Source organism: Lynx canadensis, chromosome A1, assembly GCF_007474595.2.
Source record: "Lynx canadensis isolate LIC74 chromosome A1, mLynCan4.pri.v2, whole genome shotgun sequence".
NCBI lineage: Eukaryota > Metazoa > Chordata > Mammalia > Carnivora > Felidae > Lynx > Lynx canadensis.
In genome coordinates this window covers 82,321,325-82,340,258 of record NC_044303.2, presented here as the reverse complement: position 1 = coordinate 82,340,258, position 18,934 = coordinate 82,321,325, and the positions used below count along the sequence as shown (strand labels likewise).

The following is an 18,934-nucleotide window of genomic DNA, read 5'->3' as shown; positions in this document are numbered from 1 at the left end:
TGGGGTCGCTGAAGTCCCTGCAGGGAGCTCAGCAGAGAGGAGGAAAAGCAGAGGGAGGGGCGACTCCTCTACTTTGCCCAATTTTCTACAATGGCCACAATTTGAAAATCTCCTGGCTCTGCCTCACAGCCTTCTCCTCACATGCAGCCACGGGGTCCCCCATGCCCTCTCTTCCTCTGGACCTTCCAGACCCAGCGTCTCCAATTTTCTCAATCAAACTGCTGAGAAAGAATCAAGTTTATTCAACCCACCAGGACAGCAGCCACTGTCTGTGGGGCAGAGGCCAGCCCAGCCAGGCTCCAACCCAGCTCTTTGGAAGGACCCCCGCCCCCATGCACTCAGTGAACCGGGGCCCTCCATATGCGGTACTGACCTGGTACCCAATGCAGTGCCTGGCGCTGTGTGCGGAAGATTCCGAGCAAGCAGCAGGGGTGTGGCAGGAGCAATGTTAACCAGCCCAAAATGGTTATTTACCTTGTTCTGAAAAAGAAAAATATAAGGGTGAGTTGTAGGAAATGGCATCAAGTTAGAATTTCTTTGTGATACCAGCAACACTTCCAGATTCAATACAACACAGGAAATGAACAGGAAACAAAAGTGGTGCTCGTGGAAAGGTCTTAGGAAGCAAACTCCCCAATGGAAATAACCTACTTCAATCTAATTTGTGAAGAATTTAACTTAAAACTTGTATTTTATTTTTTAAATAACATCTTAATTTTTTAATTTACATCGAAGTTGTTAGCATACAGTGCAATAATGATTTCAGGAGTAGATTCCTTAATGCCCCTTACCCATTTAGCTCATACCCCCTCCCACAATCCCTCCAGCAACCCTCTGTTTGTTCTCTATATTTAAGAGTCTCTTATGTTTTGTCCCCGTTTTCATATTATTTTTCCTTCCCTTCCCTTATGTTCATCTTTTTTGTATCTTTAAAAAAAATTTTTTTTAATGTTTATTCATTTTTTGATAGAGACAGAGCGTGAGTGGGGGAGGGGCAGAGAGAGAGGGAGACACAGAATCTGAAGCAGGCTCCAGGCTCTGAACTGACAGCACAGAGCCTGAAGTGGGGCTCGAACTCATGAACCGTGAGATCATGACCTGAGCTGAAGTTGGATGCTTAACCTAGTGAGCCACCCAGGCGCCCCATTTACTTTTTTATTTAAAAATATTTTTAATGTTTATTGTTGAGAAAGAGAGAGACAGAGAGAGAGGGAAGGGCAGAGATATGGAGGGACAGAGAATCCCAAGCAGGCTCCAAATTGTCAGCACAGAGCACGACGCGGGGCTCGAACCCACAAATAGTGAGATCGTGACCTGAGCCGAAGTCGGACGCCCGACCAACTGAGCCACCCAGGCACCCCTTCAACTTTTTTGTATCTTAAGGCCCTCGTATGAGTGAAGTCATATAATATTTGTCTTTCTCTGACTCATTTCGCTTAACATAATACTCTCTAGTTCTATCCACATCCTTGCAAATGGCAAGATTTCATTCTTTTTGATTGCCGAGTAATACTCCATTGTATATGGATACCACATCTTCTATATCCATTCATCCATCGATGGACATTTGGGCTCTTTCCATACTCTCTTGTTAATAGCGCTGCTATAGACATTGGAGTGCATATGCCCCTTCGAAACAGCACTCCTGTATCCCCTGGGTACATTCCTAGTAGTGCAATTGCTGGGTCATAGGGTAGTTCTATTTTTACTTTTTTGAGGAACCTCCATACTGTTTTCCAGAGTGCCTGCACCAGCTTACATTGCCACCAACAATGCAAAAGAGATCCTCTTTCTCCACATTCTTGCCAACATCTGTTGTTGCCTGAGTTGTTACTGTTAGCCATTCTGACAGGTGTGAGGTGGTATCTCATGGTGGTTTTGATTTGTATTTCCCTGATGATGAGTGATGTTGAGCATCTTTTCATGTGTCAGTTGGCCATCAGGATGTCTTCTTTGGAAAAGTGTTTATTCATGTCTTTTGCCCATTTCTTCACTGGATTATTTATATTTTTCGGGGGGGTGTTGAGTTTGGTAAGTTCTTTATAAATTTGGAACTAACGCTTTATCTGCTTTTTCATTTGCAAATATCTTCTCCCATTCTGTCGGTTGCCTTTTAGTTTTGCTGATTGTTTCCTTCACTGTGCAGAAGCTTTTTATTTTGATGAGGTCTCAATAGTTCGTTTTTGCTTCTGTTTCTCTTGCTTGTAGAGAGATGTGTTGAATAAGAAGTTGCTGCAGCCAAGATTAAACAGGTTTTTGCCTGCTTTCTCCTCGAGGATTTTGATGGCTTCCTGTCTTACATTGAGGTCTTTCATCCATTTTGAGTTTATTTTTGTGTCTGGTGTAAGAAAGTGGTCCAGGTTCATTCTTCTGCATGTCGCTGTCCACTTTTCCCAGCACCACTTGGTGAAGAGACTGTCTTTAATCTATTGGATATTCTTTCCTGCTTTGTCAAAGATTAGTTGGCCATTGTTTGTGGGTCCATTTCTGGGTTCTCTATTCTGTTCCATTGATCTGAGTGTCTGTTCTTGTGCCAGTACCATACTGTCTTGATGATTAGAGCTTTGTAGTATAGCTTGAAGTCTGGGATTGTGATGCCTCCTGCTTTGGTTTTCTTTTTCAAGATTGCTTTGGCCCTTCGGGGTCTTTTCCGGTTCCATACAAATTTTAGGATTGTTTGTTTTAGCTCTGTGAAGAATGCTGGAGTTATTTTGACAGGGACCACAAAAACCGTATTTTAAATGTGAACAAATTGAATGATAAAAGCATAATTCTTAAAAGATAAAATACTTATAATCTTATAAATACAACTTCCAGATTCATATCTAATTAGAAAAAGAATTAGAGAATAAGTTACAAAAGGGAGAGAGGAAGGAAAGAGAAAGAAAAATTTTTACAGATATTAAGAAGCTTTAAAGTACTTGATGTTAACTGAACTACAAAACCATTATTCCATTAAGTAATCCAACCACTGATGTACTACGTTTTAAAAAGTTGGTATTAAAAGAAAAAAACGAACCAGTAAGACACTCTGATCCAAAGAATGATCGGAAAAACGTTTAAACAGGAAAAAGCAGAACTACCTTATACCTAGGTAATTATGTAAACTAACAAATGTGATCAAAGCCTAACCACGTTCCCAAAAAGTGTTCAACCATTACTTATGTTTACTCAGGTGCTACCAAGCAAGATCCAAAAAGGACCCAGAGGCAAAGCCTGAAAAGAAGGTCAGAGATTAGCTACCTGCGCTCCCTCTTTCTCTGGAACCACGAAGGCAGGCCCAGGCTAAAAGGGGACCAGTGAAGGAGACCACTGGCTGGCACCCTCACACCACTGGGGATGGCACCTCCCAGCTTATGCTGCTGGGAAGGTGAGCTGGCCTCTGAAATCCAGCCCTCAGCGGGTCTCCCCTCCCTCTGCCAGGAGGTGGAGGCCTGGCGGGGAGGCACAGCGGTGGCAGGCCGCGTTGGATCTTCCGTGTGCCTCCCGTTAACTAGAGTAGCCACCACACCGGTGCGAACTGTAGAGCCTCTGCTTGGGGAACCTATGAACCGACATGCCAACCGTTTACTTTGGCAGCTTCCCCAGTTTTACCCATAAACTTTAAGTCGTGGCGGTGCAAGAGGCCGGACACCCCACCACTGTCCCGCTCACAGCCCTCCAGAACCACTGCCAGGACCCCTGTCTTTAGAAGCAGTCTTCCTCCACGCTCCACGCAGGAGTAGAAATGGAGAGCGGGACTCGAACCGAGAGGCTCGGTCTGCGTGAGGCCTCGGAAGGGAAGGAAGGGAGACTCCGAGGGCAGCCCCCGCCACGAGAGAGGAGAAACGGGTGAGGAAGTCCGGGAGAGGGAATACCCTCGGGAAGGGAGGAGAAAGGGACCGGGGAGGGAGCACCCGGGTGGGAGACCCCGGCGACGGAGACAGAGGAGGGAGACCCAGGAAGGGGAGGCCGGGGGCGGGTGGGTACCCCGGGTGCGAGATCAGGGGAGGAAGACCCCGGGGACAGAGACCGAGGAGGAGACCAGGAAAGGGGACCCCCGGAAGGGGAGACCCCCCGGAGGGAGCCTCGAGGCCCGGCGCCTTTCGCCCGAACCTCGAGCAGCGCTCACCTGGACGAGTCCCGACAGCGATGCGTCTGGTTCTCCGGCGCTGCGAGCCAAGGAGCGGACAGGGACGCACCTTACCCGCATCCCTCTCCAGGCGGCAGGCCCGCCCCCAGGGCGGGGACCGGGAGGGGACGAGGACGAGGACGCGGTCGGGCGCGGGGAGGGTCTTGGCTGTCCGTCGCCCTCTCAGGAGGGCCGCCGCGGCGGACGCTGCCCACACCGAAACGCGTCCCCCTGAAAGGGGCGGAGCCTAGGTCCCGTCGGCCCCCGGTGGCGCAGTGCGCATCGGGATTTGTAGGACCGGGCAGACCCCGGTCCCGTCGGCCCCCTGGCGGCGCAGTGCGCGTCGGGATTTGTAGGACGGGGCCGGCCTGGGTGCCGTCGGACCCCGGGCAGCGCAGTGCCGGGTCGGAGGCGGGAGCGATGCCCGCGAGTCACATTGTCGCCGGGCGGCGCTGTGCACGCAGCAGTGAGGAGGGAGCGAGGGAGGTGGGGTCCCATGGGCCCCCGGGCGACGCGGTGCACGCTGGAGATGGGCGGGACCTGAGGGGTGTCGTGGGCCTCTGGGTAGCCCTGTGCACGCCGGGTGATGGAGTTTCCCTGGCGGGACCTGCCTCTGTGCCCCTGCGCCCCTTCCCCGGCAGGTGTCCCGGGAGCGAACGCCGAGGACGAGGACAGCGCGGCCGAGCCGGGGCCCCTGCGCAGACGACCGGAGCCGGCGAGAAGCTGGGGAGCGCCGGGGAGAATGGTAGGTGGCCTGCGGTGTCGCCTGCCGCCGAGTCCCTTCTGCGTACCTGGGGGCCGGGGAGCGCTGGGAGGCGGGGGTAGGGGGGCGCTGGGCGCAAAGGTCACGCGGGCGGCGGGGTCTCCGCCGGGCCTCCGGCCCTGGGGGCCCTGCAGGGAGGCACGCAGGTGGGAACCTGACGGGTGTCTGACGAAATGGAGGCACTGAGCGAACAGCGGAGTGAACCGTGCCTCCGCGGAAACGCGAGCAGCCAGTGAACGAGGAGCGAAGGACGTTTTGGGCAAACTAGCAACTTGTCGATGAAGCGGGGAAGGTAGCGCTTTTGAGCATGAGCACGAATCCGTTGTGGCTAGCAAGTGGAATTGAGAGTCAAGGAAGGGAACACTGCACAAGCAGCTTTGTATTCCGTGCTGAGGACTGTAGGGTTTATCCAGGAGCTGATGGGAGCCATAAAAAGTTTTTGAGAAGGCGAGGTGTGTGTGTGATGTGACCACGTTTGTGTTTTGTCAAGAGGAGAGGAGGATTTGGATCAGAGCGGTCAGGGCTGCAGGGGAGACCAGTTAGGAAGCTGTTGTAATAATCTAGGTGGGAAGAGGTGAAGACTTGCATCAAAGATTTTCTGTCGGAATGAGAAGGATGAGAGGAGGCAGAGGGAGGACCTTCACTGAACTATTCAGACGCGGCTCGGGTACCTGAGCAGGTGGTGATATCATTGACCAAATTAGGAACTGTAGAAGGAAGAGCAGGTTCACGTGGGAAAACAAGCAGTAGGGATGAGAGGAGAGAGGAATCTCCTGGCTGGTCGGACATATGGATCCGCAGCTCAGAAGAGGGGCTTCGGGAAGCACACGCCTGTTTTGAAATGTAGTGGAAACCATGGTAGCCGGTGGGTTTCATCGTTTATTCAATAAATTCAGAGGTTTCTCTGTGCAATGAAGGTAGTGTACACGGTGCTGGGGGTTGATGGTGAGCAGACACGTGTGGGTTTGGTGTTCACGGAGCCGATGTCCTAGCAGTGAGACAAGCACGACCGTTTTATTACAGTTGGGATAAGGGCTGGGGAGAGGCACAGGTTCTGGGAACGTATGGGGTGGGTGAGTGGCGCCGGATGCTGGGGCAGTGATGGCAAAGCCACAGTAACGGGAACTGATGCTGTGTGGGCTGAATTCTCCAGACCGAGTGAGGTGGGGAGGGCAGCCAGACAGCTGCGGTCCTCTGGGCAGCAGGAACAAGCTCGGTGATAAGTCCCCAGAATTGGCAGATGCGTCTGCCTACGGAAAGTGCAGAGTCAGGGGAACGTGGCCCGTGGGAGGCTGCTGAGGGAACTGGAGTCAGGTTGTGCAGGGTCTTCTGGGGCTCAGGAAGAACATGCTCGCTTTTGTCCTCATGGTAGTGGGAGGCTGGTGAGCAGGTTTCCAACAGGAGAGAGATGGTTTGGGGGGAGTGTGTAGGGCAAAGAGCAGAGGCTTGAGGGCAGAACTCGGGGGGGGGGGGTAAAAGCAGCAAAGACGGAGACCGAGAAGGGCTGCCCAGAGAGACAAGAAGACTGAGAGAGTTGGCTCGGAAACCCAAGAGGGAGCTCAGTGGGCAGTGCGGCCGGAAGTTTCTGGATGACCCTGGTGGCTCAGCGTGCTGCCCAGGCAGGATGCACCCACCACAGGAGGGGAGGGAAGGGTTATTAACCAGCGGAAGAGGACCTCGTGGTTAGTGCACAGGGGGGAGGTCCGAGAGTGGATTTGAACCTCACCCCCGGCCTGCTGGATACCAAAGCGGAAAACTGGAGCAAGTTTATGTATTTGACCCATGTGGTTGTGCTGACCGCCCCTTGGAATTTGGCCCTAACTGAGGATTCTGTCGTGTTAAGTCTCTACCGAAGGCATTGCAAGAACTTTTTTTCATTTTGTATATGGGAAGTCTTGGTGCCCAAATTATGTAAGTGATTTTTTTTCAAGGTCACAGTTAAAATGTTTTAGACTTTATCTGTAGTTTAGAGACTTTATTTGATTTTCTACTGGATTGTCCATACTTTGATTTCAAGAATTTTGTGTGTTTTGGGGCACCTGGGGGCTCAATCGGTTAAGCATCTGACTCTTGATCTCAGCTCAGGTCATGATCTCATGGTTCATGAGTTCGAGCCCCACGTTGGGCTCTGCACAGACAGCGCAGAGCCTACTTGGAATTCTGTCTCGCCCTCTCTTTGCCCCTCCCACACTTGCACACGTGTGTGCACTCTCTCAAAATAAATAAACTTAAAAAAAGAAGTTTGTGTATTTTAACAAAGTATGACAATTGAACTTACACCTGCCCCCCACCACACACACTTAATTTCTTTGCTGTAGTAAAGCCTCAGTGAGGGCCACCAGAGCGTGAAGGACAGGCCCTGCCAATTTATAGGCCTTTATTAATTTTACATGGATTTAGTCTGTTTTAATGGATCCAGAGTTTGCTTCTTTCCCCTGTAATTTTTCAGTTTATGAGGCTTTTTTTTTCTAGAAAGCTTTATTCCTTTTTCTACAGATTCCAACTTAAGTCTCTTCGTTCTTTTTGGACATGAAGCATGCATAGTTTTTATACTTACTGATTATTGTTTTAATCACCATTCTTTTATGGAGAAACGTGTAAGGGGTCACATCAAATTGTTGCATATTTGCTGACAGTCCTCTTCCGTTTCCTTCCGGCCACAGACTTAGGGGTTAAGCTTAGACCTGAGGCTGCTGTTGCTCATTCAAAACCAACACGGTATGGGGCGCCTGGGTGGCTTAGTTGGTTGAGCGTCTGACTTCGGCTCAGGTCATGATCTTGTGGTTCGTGAGTTTGAGCCCCATGTCGGGCTCTGTACTGATATCTCGGAACCTGGAGCCTGCTTCAGATTCTGTGTCTCCCTCTCTCTCTGTCTCTCCTTCCCATGCTCATGCCCTCTGTTTCTCAATAATAAATAAACATTAAAAAAAAAAAAAAGCCAACACCTTAGTACCACTCTGAGACTCAGCATTGTGGGATCTGACCTTTAAGGCACCTGGAGTAGATTGAGGAGGGATCTGTTTGTTTCTCTATCTACTGGTCTCCCCGTTTGGTAACTGACATAGGAACAATTCGAGTCACTTTGCCTGGCTTGGGTCCATATACTCCTGTACCTCTTTTTCTAGAGTTTTCAGAGAGTATTTTCCTTTACGCTGTTGATATAACTCTTTTGTCACATGTTAGGAGAAGCTTTAAGACGTGATTATCAAAATACCTCAAGACCAGACAGCACATCTTCCAGACGTCTGACAACATTTACTTGGCACGGATCTGTCAACATATAATGCTAGTTAACTAATTCAGTTACCTTACAGTACGTTACTGTGTTGAATAATCTTGGAGGTTCTAAGAGTACTATGTTCAAATTTTGTTTTGAAGTAAAATCCACATAAGATTAGCTATTTTCAAATGTACAATTCAGTGGCATTGAGTAGAATCAGTGTTGTGCTGTCTCTACCTGCATCTAGTTCCAAAACACATCATCACCCTCAAAGAAAAACCCTGTGCCATTGAATAGTCAGTCTCCACTCACCCCAGTCCCTGGGAACCACCTCTCTGCTTTCTATGGATTTGCCCATCTGGATATTTCATATAAGTGAAATCACACAACATACAACATGTGGCCTTTCATGTCTGACTTATTTTACTTGTTGTGATGTTTCCGAGGTTCATCCCTGTCGTAGCATGGTCAGAGTTCGTTGTATGTTATTTTATTTTATTTTACAACCATGACAGAATTTTAAAATGTTGCACTGGTGGCAATTTACATGATACAGATGTCACGAGCATTTCTAGTGATGCGCCAGGTGGGGGACAGACATCTGTCTCCAGTTTAGTTTCTGAGGGAGCCCTTGGCTTTGTCCACCCTCCCCTGGGGAGCCCATCACCTTCAAAAAAGATGTTTTACCTTTTGTCAGCTCACTGTCAAAGCATATGGGGGCTGCCCTAATTTAGCTAAATTTTATCTTAACCAGAAGATATAACCCCAGGCTCTTTGTCTAGTTTTTTAAGTGGCTCAATTTCAGGAAATAGCATACAGGGTATACATTCTGTATATTCCCCCTAGAGTCTAGATTAGGACTGGAAGCCACAGCCCACAGGCACATTGCCTGTGTGTCAGTAAAGTTTTATTGGTGCAGAGCATGTCCATCATCCACACTGTAGAGCTGAGTAGCTGCAACAGAGACCAGTGACCCCTGATGTAGCTCCCTGGGCCTTGTAACCTGAGTTTCACCTTCCCTTACCGTCTGAGGAACTAATGGGCTCCAATGATGTGTGAAAACCCCCAAATTTTATGCAAAACCACATGCTTTACTGGAGAGACGATCTGTGATTTTCACCAGATTCCAGAAGGGACCCAAGACCCCAAATCATCAACAGTCATTGTTCTAAGTAGCCAAAAGGCCAGTGCCCCATGTTACACTAGATCAGCAGTTCTCAGACTTAATTAGTTCTAGTCCCCTATGCGCTTTAAAAAATTGGGGCGCCTGGGTGGTTCAGTCGGTTGAGCGTCCGACTTTGGCCCAGGTCATGATGGTTCATGAGTTTGAAACCCACATCAGCAAGTCATGTGGCCTCTGCTTCACCCCAGTGAGAGTGAGAGAAGCAGATAATGACTTGGGGTTGTTGCGAAGATAGTTTTGTCCTTGGTGGAACCCTTGTGCAGTCTCGGGAGCCTGGGGTGCCCAGACTGTACCTGGAGAGCCGTGTGTTTGATCCGTCATTCTGCTGAACTGCACTCTGCTGTTTTGGCTTCAGCACGCTGTGAGGGAGGCCGGAGGAGGCTAAGCAGCTCTGGCCACAGTGCTGTTTACCCTTGGCGTTGGGGGGAGGAGTCGGTCTGGGACAGAGGACACACGCTGCAGTTACCCTTTTGTGAGCCGCACAGAGGCTGCTCTTTCGCGGTTCCGTGCCAGGAGGAGCCAGGCCACTGCTGGGCCACTGGTAGGTTTTTAAATCTTACGAAAACAGATTTCCTAACTAATCCTGTTTTCTTTTGTGGTTTGGCGGCCGGGAGGCTGAGCCGAATTTCAGCCCGCTCCCAGCTCTTGTGTCTGGTGCGCATGTCTGAATCTCGTCCCTGACTCTCCTTTTTTCCTCCTCAGTTTCCCTGGCTCCATGTTGTATTCCACTACAGGTTTCCGGAAGGTAGAACTTATTCTGTGTGTTTTTATAAACTGTCTCATCCTTTTTAGCACAAGATCAAGAATCCGTCCTTTTACGTGAAACTTCCCCTTCTGTTATTTTGTAAAGCATTTGTGTAAAGCATTAGCATCCAGTAGATTGTAGAGTCTATGTTGATTTACAGAAAGTGGTGATTCACTGAAGGTGGTGATTCACTTTCATTTCTGGTGCCCTCTTCATCAGGTTACCTTAGATAAGTAGAAATTTAGCCGACCCCTGCCTGGAAGCGCTAGAATGCTATTTTGTTTCCTTACATACTATATATAGCATGGTTACTGGCCGGTTTGCTATTTTCTGCCTGCCCCAGCCTCTGCCCTGTGTTCCCATTTTTAATTTCTGGCTCAGGTACACAGATCTGTTTGTGATTCATTTAGTCATAACGGGCTTTTTGTGGCTGCTTTTGGAACTTTAGTAAGTTATGCTTAACACTATTCTTAGTTACCTGTATATGTTTTCATCAGTGTGACTCTGCTGATTTTAAACTGGGAAAAATCTAAATGATGTTTCCAAACTGTACAGCCCTCATTAGATCCTGAACTTAACTGGGGCTAAAGAGGACCCCCCCCTCCCCCGCCACAGGCCGTGGTGATGTGGTCTTGCCTGGGGTCAGACACCCAGCCTCACTGCATCAGAGAGCTACAGTGTGTAAAAGAGGGATTTTCCTGAGACTAGGGCGGGGGGGGGGGGGGGGGGAAGGGGACAGGGAATAAAGGGTTTTATGCAAATTGAAGTGATTAGAGATTACAGCGTATTTTGTGTAAAAGCTTGATTCTCACAGTCGTTGGCATGTTTATCACCAGATAGATGCCGTCATCCCGGTTTTCAGAGGACGGGGCGGTCTTCCTGACTACGGAGCCATGTGATGCTGTGGCCCGGGGCCCCGCGAAGAAGGGGAGCCAGCGAGGAAGCACGAGGTCCAGTGCAAATACCGGCAGTGGCGGTGGGAAACTGAAGCGGAGCTGCGTCCCAGCCGCCTGGCCTTCCTCGTGCTCTCACGTCCCAGAGCGTACACGTAAGCCGTCTCCGAGGGACAAGGTCCTGAGCCTGTGGCATTTTGTCAGGCTGGCCGGAGTGGTGCCATGTGCTGCGGAGCACAGGCCAGGTAGACGCCAGAGGTGACCACGCCGACTCCCCGCGTGCCGTCGCTCCTGCCGCGGGCCCCATGAGAAGCGCAGTGGACAGGAGGAAGCTGGAGCAGCTGTACGACAGGTACAGAGGTAAGAGCGACAAGCATAGAGGTAAGAGCGGCCACGGGCAGCCCGCCTCTGTCTCTGGGGCGCCCGGGACCCTTCTGCCTCCTGAGCTGCTGATGCTGAGCCGCAGAGGCCCCTGCGCTTCCGGGGAACCTCACCCGGTAGCCAACCCGGGCCGGGGTGGGGGGTGGCGGGCCGGGCTGTGACCCCGGTTTCCCCCCAGCGCTGCCGGGTAAGCTGGCACCCTGGTGGCGAGAGGGCTGTTGAAGAACAGGACCAGCTCCTAGAAGAAAGTCGGATCTGTGGGTACACGTCCTCTTGTGCTCACACAGCGTGGCTGTGCGGTGGCCCCGGAGCCACCTGGCCGTTGGGGCGGCTTCAGGGGCCACTCCTGGCGAAGAGACTTTCGTGTTACAGGTTGGGAATGGTGGTTTGTTAGGAACACCAGCGCTTAGAGCGGCACTCTCCCTGTGCAGATTCGGTCACACTGCCCAAGTCTGGTGACAGGTCTGTACACATCCAGATGGCTCAGATTTCAACAGCCTTTCAGATTTCATATCGGGTGTCAGGTCTGTGCTGTCATCACAGAGGCAGCCACTAGTCAAGAGTTGACTTACTTTTCCTTTCTAGCAGTTTCTAAGGCTAATCTTGTATTTCCAAAACCTAAAAAAAAAAAAAAAAAATACACAAAACACTCATTTAACCAAGTATTAACCTAAACAGAATAACTCGCTTGGCTTTAAATTCTTGTTGACATATTATTTTCATGTTTCACTTTTGAAAATACTGTATGTGTATTTTAATCTATTTAGATCTGAAAACAGATTTAAAACTGCATTTTTTTTTTTAATCATGGCACAGAAACATACTCTGTAGTAGAAAAACCAGGTTTGTATTTGGAAAACAAACAGTGGTTTTGAAAGTGAAAAGTCATCATTTTGAATAAGCTGTAATGCGCTCCAAGTTACTCTGGCTGAGGTTGTCATGGGGCCTGTCTCGGAGGTCACACACCGTGCAGGTGGCTGGAGGTGTTCAGACATGTCCAGCCACCTGTGAGAGAGCTCCTCCCTGTGAGGGTCGTTCTGTAGTGGAGACCTAACCCTCACGTCCTTTACTCGTGCAGTTCTGGGCCTTTCAAGTAGACACGTTGTGGAATCCCTGTGGGCTCTGCAGAGACGTGCTGTTCCAAGGCCCTGACAGACACAACCTTGTTAGGACTAATGTATACATATGAGTGAGTCCTTGCAGAGTGACTTTAAAATAGTCAGTGTTCCTGTAGGTGAGGGCAGTGCAGGCCCACTGTGCTCTCACCCTGGGGATCTGTATAGCACTGGGAGCGTTGACAGGAGGGGGGTGAGAACCAGGAGCCCTCGGGACAGCTGCTCCCTCATTAATATGGGAGAGCAGGCCGGGAGGAAGCCTGGGCCTCCGCTTGTTTGATTACGGCATTCGTTTTATTTTATGTACTTGTTTTCTTTTCTTTTTTTAAATTTTCATTTCGTTTCAATAACAAGATGTCTATGAAAATATAGTATGTAGTACTGAAGTGACCAAAGTTGGATTTTGTGTCATGGAAGAATTTTATCACGCTTAATCTTCATTGGAGCAAAGAGGCTACAAATTTTCTAGTTGTGCCTCCTAAACCAACAGAATTAACACACACGTTGTGATGGCATCTTAGTATACACGCACTTTGTTGGAAATTACTAGACCTGGTTTGGTGAGGTCTTACTGAGATTTTTCTAGTAGATTTTATTAGATTTCCTGATGAAGAAATGCTAAGTTCCTTAATTTCATTTCTAAACCAGAAATAGGGACAGAGGGAAGCCTGAATTTCTAAGCTGTTAAATGTGGATGCATGAACTAAACGATTTTGAAAACTAAATACTGTATAGTAGCATTAAAATTATAGCAAACAAAATCACCTTAAAAAAAACATGAGTTTCTCTATTGCTTTGGCAGGATTGAGATAAAAATATGTAATATTTAAAAAAAAATTTTTTTTAGAGAGAGAGCACGAACAGGGGAGAGGGATAGGGGAAGAGAGAGAGAGAGAAAGAGAGAGAGAAAGAGAGAGAATCTTAAGCAGGCCCCATGCTCAGTGCAGAGCCAGATGTGAGGCTCGATCCCATGACCCTGGGATTGTAGCAGGGGTCTCACAGAGTCATGACACCAAGGCTTTTCTTTCCAGGAAGCAACTTTATTCCTGCCGGGACCGCTCAGTTGGGCTTGTACCCATGTAGCCTTTTATGCATTTTCTACTTCCTTGTCTCCCAAATACGGGTAACGTATAGACATACAGTCTGATTGGGTGCTCTCATATTACAGGTTCGTTAGGGATGTCACGTATGCACATGGCCAGGTTGCCTTCCCTTATCTTGAGGGCTTTTTTCTCACCACATTTCTTAGGGAGGGGACCCTATCACAGGACCATGACCTGAACTGAAATCAAGAGTCAGATACTCAACTGACTGAGCCACCCAGGCTCCCCCAAAACTCATAATATTGTAAACACTTTGCCAATGCAGTATTTTTTTAATTAAAGAATATTTATCTATTTTTAATGTTTATTTATTTTTGGGAGAGAGAGCGGGGAAGGGTCACAGAGAGAGAGTGGGAGAGGGAGAGAGGATCTGAAGCAGGCTCTGTGCTGACAGCAGCAAGCCCAATGGGTGCGGGGCCTGAACTCACAAACCATGAAATCATGACCCAAGCCGAAGTCAGACTCTCAACCAACTGAGCCATCCAGGAGCCCCAAGATTTTTTTTTTTTTTTTAAGTAATCTCCATACCCAACATGGAGGTGAAACTCACGACCCTGAGATCAGAGAGTCACATGCTTCCCCCTACTGAGCCAGCCAGCCAGGCGACCCACAATGCAGTATTTCTGTGTAGCAGTTTGTCTTTGGGCAAACTAGAATTGTGTAAACTTTGAGTTTTTGTTTTCTTTATGGAAATTAAATTTTTTCTTAACGATGACATCTTCTCAAAGAGGTTGCAATGGTCTTTCTTTTCTTCTCCTAAACTCCAGTACCTAGATTTTTTTTAAATAGGGATTTTTTTTTCTGGATAAATTACCATTTGTTGCTATTTCGTATACAGTAGAAAATTGTGATCTATTGATTGATGTATTTGAAACATGCTTGGTAGAGCCATCTCATAGAGCTATGATGCTTACCACCCATTTTTGTTATTTTTCAAAATAGCATAACTTCTCTCTCTCTCTCTTGATTTTAACTGTAGACCCACAAGATGAAAATAAAATTGGAATTGACGGGATTCAACAGTTTTGTGATGACTTAAGCCTGGATCCTGCCAGCGTCAGCGTTTTGGTCATTGCGTGGAAATTCAGGGCAGCGACGCAATGTGAATTTACCAAAAAGGAATTTGTAGATGGCATGACAGAGCTCGGGTAAGTAAGTTGGTCTCAGTTTAAATTTTTGCAAAAAGGAAGCTGCCTTCAACATTAGTTATTTTTCAACAGCTTGTAAATATTAGTTTCAAATTCATTTACGTTCTGTGTGTATCTTACATATTTCTTGTACCTGTACTCTATTAAGCCTTTAGTTTCCTTTAAATTCAAATAAAGTTTCACTTAATATTTTTGTTGAGATTAATCCCTTTTGTAACTTACTTTTTTCTTTTTAATTTTTATCCTACCAGTTTTGAATTGACAGTAACTATCAGGGTGTTTTTGTTTGTTTGTTTTCAGCCATTGAATTTATTTCGTAATATTGTATACTAATTGTATAATTTATTTTGTGTTTCTATAGTAAATATCAATAAATTATTATTTTGTTTTTTGCTTATAACACTTCTCTGTTCTACCTCCAGGGTTAGGATAAAGGATTCATTAATAACTTAAGATGGTTCTCACTTATCAGATAAGTCAGACAATTAAATGAAAGCACATAACGTAAATATCGTTTAATCGTTAGGCTTATTGAGCTATTTCATGGGTTGGTATGAAGGCTAACTCGCTTGACTTGCTGATACTGTGACATTGTAGTGTTGACAACTTAAGCTGGCTTATTTTTAGTTGCTGAAGGAGCTTGACAGCCCAAGGTGAATATGTTCAGAAGGTGCATACTTCCCACATCCCTGGGGAAAAACAGAGCATTTGTTCATAAGGTGCATACTTACAGCTAACCCCGGGGCCCCAGGGAAAATGGAACATTTGTGTTTTCCACTAAGCTGACGAATCTGTTACATTTATCGGCCTGGTCTGTTTCGATGATAAACTCTACAGGACTTACCCTATTGCTGGCGGTTGTGTAAAAGCCAGCAGAAGATATCACTGGGACAGTGGTTGTGACAGCATATCACTCCATGTTCTGTGCACTCAAGAAAATGGAAAAGCCACACTAAAGAAGCATTCTCTTGCCGCTGTACTACACTCATCCATCTGCTAAAACCTCCCCCAAATAGGATACTTTGGAAATAAGTGCTTCTTACAGAAACACTTGCTAGCATTTCTTAGGCATTATCTAGAAATGTGTTAGATGAACTTTTAAAATTCCTGTTATCCTAATACGTGCTATATCTTAAAGAACCTATTTTAAAGATTTTGAGTGTGAATCTTCCCAAAGTGTTAGATGAGTTCATGCCTCCTTATGCGGTGGATACAGGTGACTTGAGGTTATAAGTCAGTGCTGGCCGATGGCGCCACTCGTCACATCTCACAGAGTGGTTACAAGGGAAAGTACTCAGCATTCAAGTGCTGTCTACGAGATGGAAGTATTAGTGATGTGACAGCCACCTGTACTGCAGAGATAACCTCAGTGCTTTTAGGGATGTAAAAGGCTATTGTAGTCTGAGCAGCACTAAGCTTTAAAAAGCACTTTGGGTTTGGGTTTTTGATCCACTCTATTACTGTTTTTCACACTTTTTCCTGGCTATTAACTCTCCCGGTGGCTGGAACACTTGGCCTCTAGCTGTTAACCCTACAGCCTTTCATCAGGGGCTGGAGGCTTGGTAAATGAGCTTTGTGAACGTCATGAAATCCCTTGACATCTTTGTCAAAACAAGAAATTGGCCATACTGTGGATCTATTTCTGGACTCGCTGTCATATTTTGTGGGTCTGTTTATCCTTAACCTTGAAGCACATAGTGTTCATTATTGTGGCATTAGGTAAGTCTTGAAAGGAACTAGTGAAGTCTTCTTATTTTTCATCTGCCTCAAGATTGTTGGTCAATTTTTATTACATCAGCAGGGAAAGAAGAGTGTTCCATGACTGATGCTGAAATAGCCAGGTCAGCCTGAGACCACGTCTCCCTGGGGCCCACATCAGGCCACAGGCCGTGTCTTGAGGTGGACGGGGGCTTACATGCCCATGCAGGAAACTTAGAATTGTGAATTCTAGACAAATCACGGAAGAAGCTCTTTGTTAAGACCCAGATTAAGGGACATTGTCTTACAGAAGATGTGAAAAGCACTAGCCATCAAAGCAAAAAAACTGATAAATTGGACTTCGTCACAGGTAAGAGCTCTGCTTAATGAAAGTGTTAAAAAGACAAAACAGTGGGAGAAATACTTGCTTTCTTTGTGTATGTTACAGTCGTGATAAAAATGGTAGAGGACGTGACTTATGTGTGATTTCTAAATAATGGAGCAAGAAGAAAGTAATAAATTCAATCCAAAAGAATGTGGGGAAAAAAGAACACAAGGAAAATTACTTAATGTAGGACAAATAGCGAGCGCGTGATAAAATGGAGGATTGAAAGCAAAATGTGTCGGCATTTCCATAATTAATTTAGTGTAAGTGAACTAAGTATTGGGTGGGTTGTAGAACATCAATTCAACCACTGTGTACACTGTTTACAATAGGTATGATTAAAACATAAGGGCACAGAACAATTTGAGGGGTGGAGGTTGATGTAATTTGCAAACATTAACCAAAACAAGTTGGTGTGGGTATGTTAATGTTAAAATAAGCTTTAAGGCAAAGAATAATTCTAGAGATAATGAAGGACATTTCATAATGAGGAAGGGTTTATTTCACATGGAAGGCAATAGATTATTTAAAGCAAAAATAAACACTAAAAAGAGAAATCTATCAATCTACAATCACAATGGGGAATTCTCACACACATCTTACCAGATGAAAAGAGCAGATGAAAAATCAGTAAAGAATAGGACATTTGGGCAACACAACAAGTGACCTGATGGACATATTTAGAATATACCCTTTGATGTTGAAGAATATGTACTCTTTTTAGAAGACAAGTAGACCATTTGTAAGTGTTGACCACAAACTGAGGCATAAAAGAAGTTGCAACAAATTTCAAAGGATTGAAGTGATAGAGTGTATTTTTAGGCCATAACACAATTAAGGTAGAAATATAACAAAAGGATAACTCAGTCAGTTGAAATACATGTGGATATAGCTTTTGGGTTAGAAAGAAGTTACCATGGAAATTAGAAAGTATTTTGAATGATGACAACACTACATATGAAAACTTGCAGGATTCAGCTTCTTAAATGCATATTTTGGAAAGAAGAGTTAAAAATCAGTAAGCAAAGTATCTATCTCAAAAAGCAGGAAACTAAACTCAAAGAATGTAGAGAGAAGGAATTACTTTTTTAAACAGGCAGTGATTTCAGGAAATAGAAAAGAAGTTGTCAATAGAAAGAATCAAGCCAGAAAACAAGCCAGAAGCTTGCTGTTTGAAAAGACTTATAAAAGTAGTGAGGAACAAATAAACAATATGGCATGAAAAGAGAGACATCACTATAGACCCTACAGATGTTAAAGGTGAAGAGTGTATTATGAACAACTCTATGCTAGTAAACGTGAAAACCTGGATCCCAAAGAAGAATTCTCTTAAAAATGTGACTTACTGAAATGGACATATAAATAGTTCCATAACTCTTTTAAAGAATGTGAACTCATAATTTTAAATCTTCTCAAAGAGAAAAAACTCTTGGCCTCGATTGGCGCACATCTTACAAAACATTTAATAAAGAGAACAGTGCCAACTCTACACAGCCTCTTTAGAGAATTGTACAGGAAGAAACTCTTTCCAATTTGTTTTGAGGCCAGCACAACCTGGATAGCAAAGGATATTTTAGTGCTGCTGAAGCAAGCACAAAAGGATATTCTGAGAATGAAAAATTATTGTCCACTCTCAGTCATAGGAATCAAAAGATGCATAACACGCAAAAATCTTAGACAAATTATTAGCAAACTAAATCCAGCCCCCAAAACAAATCAACCAAAAAACCAGGATTATTTATCATGACAGTTTGTTATAGTCTGGGATTGTGAGATTTGTTTAACATTACAAAGCCAATGTAATTTATCACAACAACAGAAAAGGGGGGATTATCTCAGTGCATAAAATAACTTTGATAAGGGGCACCTATGTGGCTCAGTCTGTAAATGTCCAACTCTTGATTTCAGCCCAGGTAATGATCTCACAGTTGGGAGATTGAGCCCCACGTCAGGCTCCATACTGAGCATAGAACCTGCTTGGGATTCCCTCTCCCTCTCTGCCCCTTTCCAGCTTGTGCATGCACTTTCTTTCAAAATAAATGAATAAGCATTTTAAAAAATAATTTTAAAGAATGGGTTTGATAAAATTCAATTTCATTCAGGGGCGCCTGGATGGCTCAGTTGGTTAAGTGTCCGACTCTTGATTTAGGCTCAGGTCCCAATCTCACAGTTTGTGAGTTCGACCCCTG

The 18,934-nt window shown here is 46.0% G+C and overlaps 2 protein-coding genes across 10 annotated transcripts in view; one reads left to right on the top strand and one right to left on the bottom strand.

Annotated features, from left to right (window-relative positions):
• The window catches only part of TMCO3 (transmembrane and coiled-coil domains 3), a 50,959-nt gene extending 46,582 nt beyond the window's left edge, over positions 1–4,377 (bottom strand). For 2 of the 6 annotated variants that reach the window (XM_030314528.1, XM_030314526.2), the window contains exons 1-2: positions 4,112–4,331; positions 374–480 (exon numbers count right to left, since the gene is read on the bottom strand). The gene's annotated coding sequence lies outside the window, so the exon portion shown is untranslated. Of the gene's footprint in view, positions 1–373; positions 481–4,111 lie in introns of all 6 variants that reach the window. The other 4 variants (XM_030314524.1, XM_032592520.1, XM_032592526.1 and 1 more) reach the window with 3 other exon arrangements.
• Positions 4,378–4,660: 283 nt separating this feature from the next.
• DCUN1D2 (defective in cullin neddylation 1 domain containing 2) overlaps positions 4,661–18,934 on the top strand; it is a 31,936-nt gene continuing 17,662 nt past the window's right edge. The window contains exons 1-3 of one of the 4 annotated variants that reach the window (XM_030314512.2): positions 4,661–4,856; positions 10,859–11,275; positions 14,494–14,662. In XM_030314512.2, the coding sequence (XP_030170372.1) occupies positions 11,221–11,275; positions 14,494–14,662 (224 nt within the window). In that variant the 5' untranslated portion in view covers positions 4,661–4,856; positions 10,859–11,220. Of the gene's footprint in view, positions 4,857–9,745; positions 9,819–10,858; positions 11,276–14,493; positions 14,663–18,934 lie in introns of those variants that run through there. The other 3 variants (XR_003968539.1, XM_030314523.1, XM_030314518.1) reach the window with 3 other exon arrangements.